The following is a 3486-nucleotide window of genomic DNA, read 5'->3' on the forward strand; positions in this document are numbered from 1 at the left end:
TTTATGGAACACATTAATTAACTGAAAAGTGTTGCATAGTGTGCCTTTAATCTGATATTCTGGAAATCAGTGCATAATGTGGTAAAAGAAAAGCTAAAAATGTATCAGATCACAAAGAAATGACTTTATTTTCCTTAAAATAGATATGTATATCTTTAAAATCCTATTTAGTTAAAGGGATAAACAGATTATCCTGAGACAAAGAAGCAAAGACTGAGTAAATATATAAGAGGGAAGATATTTGATACCTTAGCCGAAGTTCTGACCCATAACCCCAATCTGCAATAGTCCAGGTCTTCGGAGTTTCATTAACTGAACACTTTCCTTCTTTGTGTTTCTCTTTAGCTGACATTCACAGAAGCCATGAGGAACAAGGCTCGTCTGTCCATCACAGGCAGCGTCGGGGAAAACGGACGAGTCCTGACACCCGACTGTCCCAAGGCCGTCCACACCGGGCCTCCCATCCGCCAGAGCTCCGGCTTGGCCCTGGTTTCCTCTGAGCTTCCTTGAAAACCAAAAACCTCCCAAGTGCCTTATTGCAGTAACAACACCACCACCACCAACCGAGACAAGGAACCACAAAGAAACAGGATTCACAAAGCCGACGGGTCTGTACTGGTCAGGAGAGAAGCCCACTGAGGTGGGCTCAGTGACCCTCCATAACCTGAGGGAACCAGAGAAAGAACTATCTCTGTTTTTTTTATTCAACCCATGACTGAGGAGAAACACAGAGGACAAAAAAATTATATCAGAGACGACTAGTAAAAAAAGAAAACTGCAAACTTGAAACTTCAACCTTTCTGTGGGGGGAAAAAAAGGACTGCTCTGAGGCAGCGGCGGACATCACAGAACGGGAAGATCAGCAGATAGATATCTGTATTATTACGCAGAAATATAAATTTATTGATTTTGAAATATATGAATAAATCTACAATCCTATGAACATTAGTAAATATGTATATTCTGAGGAAGAACTGATGAAATCTAGCTGTACATAACCACAGCCGTGCTTGCTTTTTAAACACATGTACATAGACACTGTAGTGAAGAGACGTTCTTTTCTAAATCATCTTGTAAGATTTTATTCGTCGCAATAATAAAAAGGACGACGCCACCTGAACAAGACGACAGGAGGCGCTGAAGAACTTTGTGTTTAATATATTAATATAGAAGCATCCAAACTCTAAATGTGAAGGGTATCGACTGCCCAAATATTCTGATACCTGTTGCAGTAAAAGTTGATGAAATATATTCCAGGATGAATGTTAACTAGCTCCACCCTACAAACCCATGTAGTCCTCACTGTGCAGACGTAGACCCAGAGAGCTGCTTTAGAAATCAACTTCCTGCTCTCAGGACATTATTTTTTTTTTTCCATTCTTTGATCTATTTTTTTATGCTGGAAAAAAAAAAAAAAGATATAGTTTAAATCAGTACTATCAGGGTAGTACTTGAACGCCATCAATGGAGCGATGCCATTTCTGGCCTGGGATTAGGGCCCGGTCCTACCTGAATCACTGTGGATCCTCCTGGGAGGCTTAACATGCTGTAGCAGAACTGTCCTCCCCTTGGAGACATTTGGACAATCTGCAGGAGGACATGAAACATCCAGAGCGACCTATGGAGGCGCTTTCACTGAAGACCTGCTTCTCATCCGGCCCGTCTTCATACATGCTGATGTTTACGAAGGGAGACGAATAAACCAGCAGCATTTGTCCTGCCATCTGTCTCCAGACCGGATGTGTGATGTGGGCGTCTTTATTTTGATTTGACTCTACATCTTTATTTTAATCTTTTTTAAGTAAAGAAGGAAAAAAGTCAAATTACAATGTGGTGTCATTATTTGGAAGGTACAGGTTTTAAATTCAGGGTAGCTGCAGAGAAATCCTGACCCCCATCTTAAAAGAAGTCAGATGATATGCAAACATTTATTCCATAAAAGACCAAAGAACCATCATTTTGATTTTTATAATTAATAGCAATAGGGAAAAAAGTTATTTTCTTTTCTTGCTCACTAAGTGACACAATTATAATAACAAGACACAGACAGATCATTGTGGGGGCCATAATAAAAGATCCTCCTAATTTGGATTTAATGTTTTCTAATTGGTTGGTCTTTGAGTTTTTTTTTTTGTGTCTATATTCAGCAAAAAAAAGACAAATGGGGGCCAGAGAAAATTAGGGGGAAAATGGTCCCTGAGTAACACTTTGGACACACCTTATTACCTCTAGCACTGTTACGTCAAGTACGTTGCATACTTGTATAATGTGTGGCTTTTTTTGCTGCAGAGGAGATGCTAAATTATGTCCATTGTTCATTTCAGTCCATCCCAGAGAACAGATCTACCTTTCTGATTTAATTCAATTCAGTTTATTTAAATTGCCCAATTCATAACATGCCATCTCAAGGCACTTTACTGAGACAGTTCAACCAGATCATGCAGTCAGAAGGTAAGTCGGCCGATGGTATCGACTCATTGACTCGAAGGCAATCCCTCGCACCAAGCATGCTTGCAGCGACAGTGGAGAGGAAAATCTCCTTTTTAACAGGAATAAACTTCCAGTAGAAACAGGCTCAGTGTGAGCGGCCATCTGCCGAGGCCGACTGGGGTTCAAGGAGACAGAAGCAGAGATAGAAAAAGAAGCAGAGATGCAAATGTCAACCAGCTTCACAGGCGGCCCTGTCCTGGAAGCAAACAGACAGGCAGATGAGTTCCAAACCAGCTCCCATGTCAGAGGATGAAGAGATCTATATGAAGAAAATCTATAAACAAAGGTGTTGATGGCAGCAGAGCTGATATTTCTCTCCAGGATGGAGTCACAGCCAAACAGGAACAGATCAGATGAAGCTACTATGAGGAAAAGCAGAGAGAGCAGAACGTTAGAGATTGAACTAACAAATTCAGCAGAGCTGATATTTCTCTCCAGGATGGAGTCACAGCCAAACAGGAACAGATCAGATGAAGCTACTATGAGGAAAAGCAGAGAGAGCAGAACGGTAGAGATTGAACTAACAAATTCTGCAGAGTGGGAGAATGAAGAATGATGAAAAAGGGGTTCCTATGTCCTCCAGCAGTCTAAGCCTATATCAGCATAACTACAGAGATAGCTCAGGATAACCTGAGTTAGTTTTAAGCCTAAGTAAACAGGGTGTCTGTCTCACGGGCTAAAACTGGTAGTTAGTTCCACAGGAGAGGAGCCTGATAACTAAAAGATCTGCCTCCCTATCTATTTTTAGAAATTCTAGGAACCACTAATAAACCTGCAGATTGAGAGCGAAGTGCTCTGTTAGGAACATAAGGAACAATCAGATCTCTGATACAAGATGGAGCTTGGCCATTTAAGGCTTTAATGTGAGAAGCAGGATTTTAATTTGTATTCTGGATTTAACAGGAAGCCAATGAAGAGAAGCCAGGACAGGAGAGATATGATCTCTGTTTCTTAATTTCCATCAGAAGTCTGGCTGCAGCATTTTGGATCAGCTGA

The 3486-nt window shown here is 40.9% G+C and overlaps 1 protein-coding gene across 1 annotated transcript in view; it reads left to right on the forward strand.

Moving 5' to 3' along the window:
* The window catches only part of LOC107081866 (glutamate receptor 4), a 119732-nt gene extending 117960 nt beyond the window's left edge, over window positions 1–1772 (forward strand). Inside the window, exon 14 of the mRNA XM_015370205.1 lies at window positions 346–1772. Within this exon, the coding sequence (XP_015225691.1) occupies window positions 346–510 (165 nt within the window). The 3' untranslated portion in view covers window positions 511–1772. The remainder of the gene's footprint in view (window positions 1–345) is intronic.
* The last annotated feature ends 1714 nt before the right edge of the window (window positions 1773–3486 follow it).

Source organism: Cyprinodon variegatus, unplaced genomic scaffold (genome assembly GCF_000732505.1).
Source record: "Cyprinodon variegatus isolate N-32 unplaced genomic scaffold, C_variegatus-1.0 Scaffold43, whole genome shotgun sequence".
In the NCBI taxonomy this organism is placed as follows: Eukaryota; Metazoa; Chordata; class Actinopteri; order Cyprinodontiformes; family Cyprinodontidae; genus Cyprinodon; species Cyprinodon variegatus.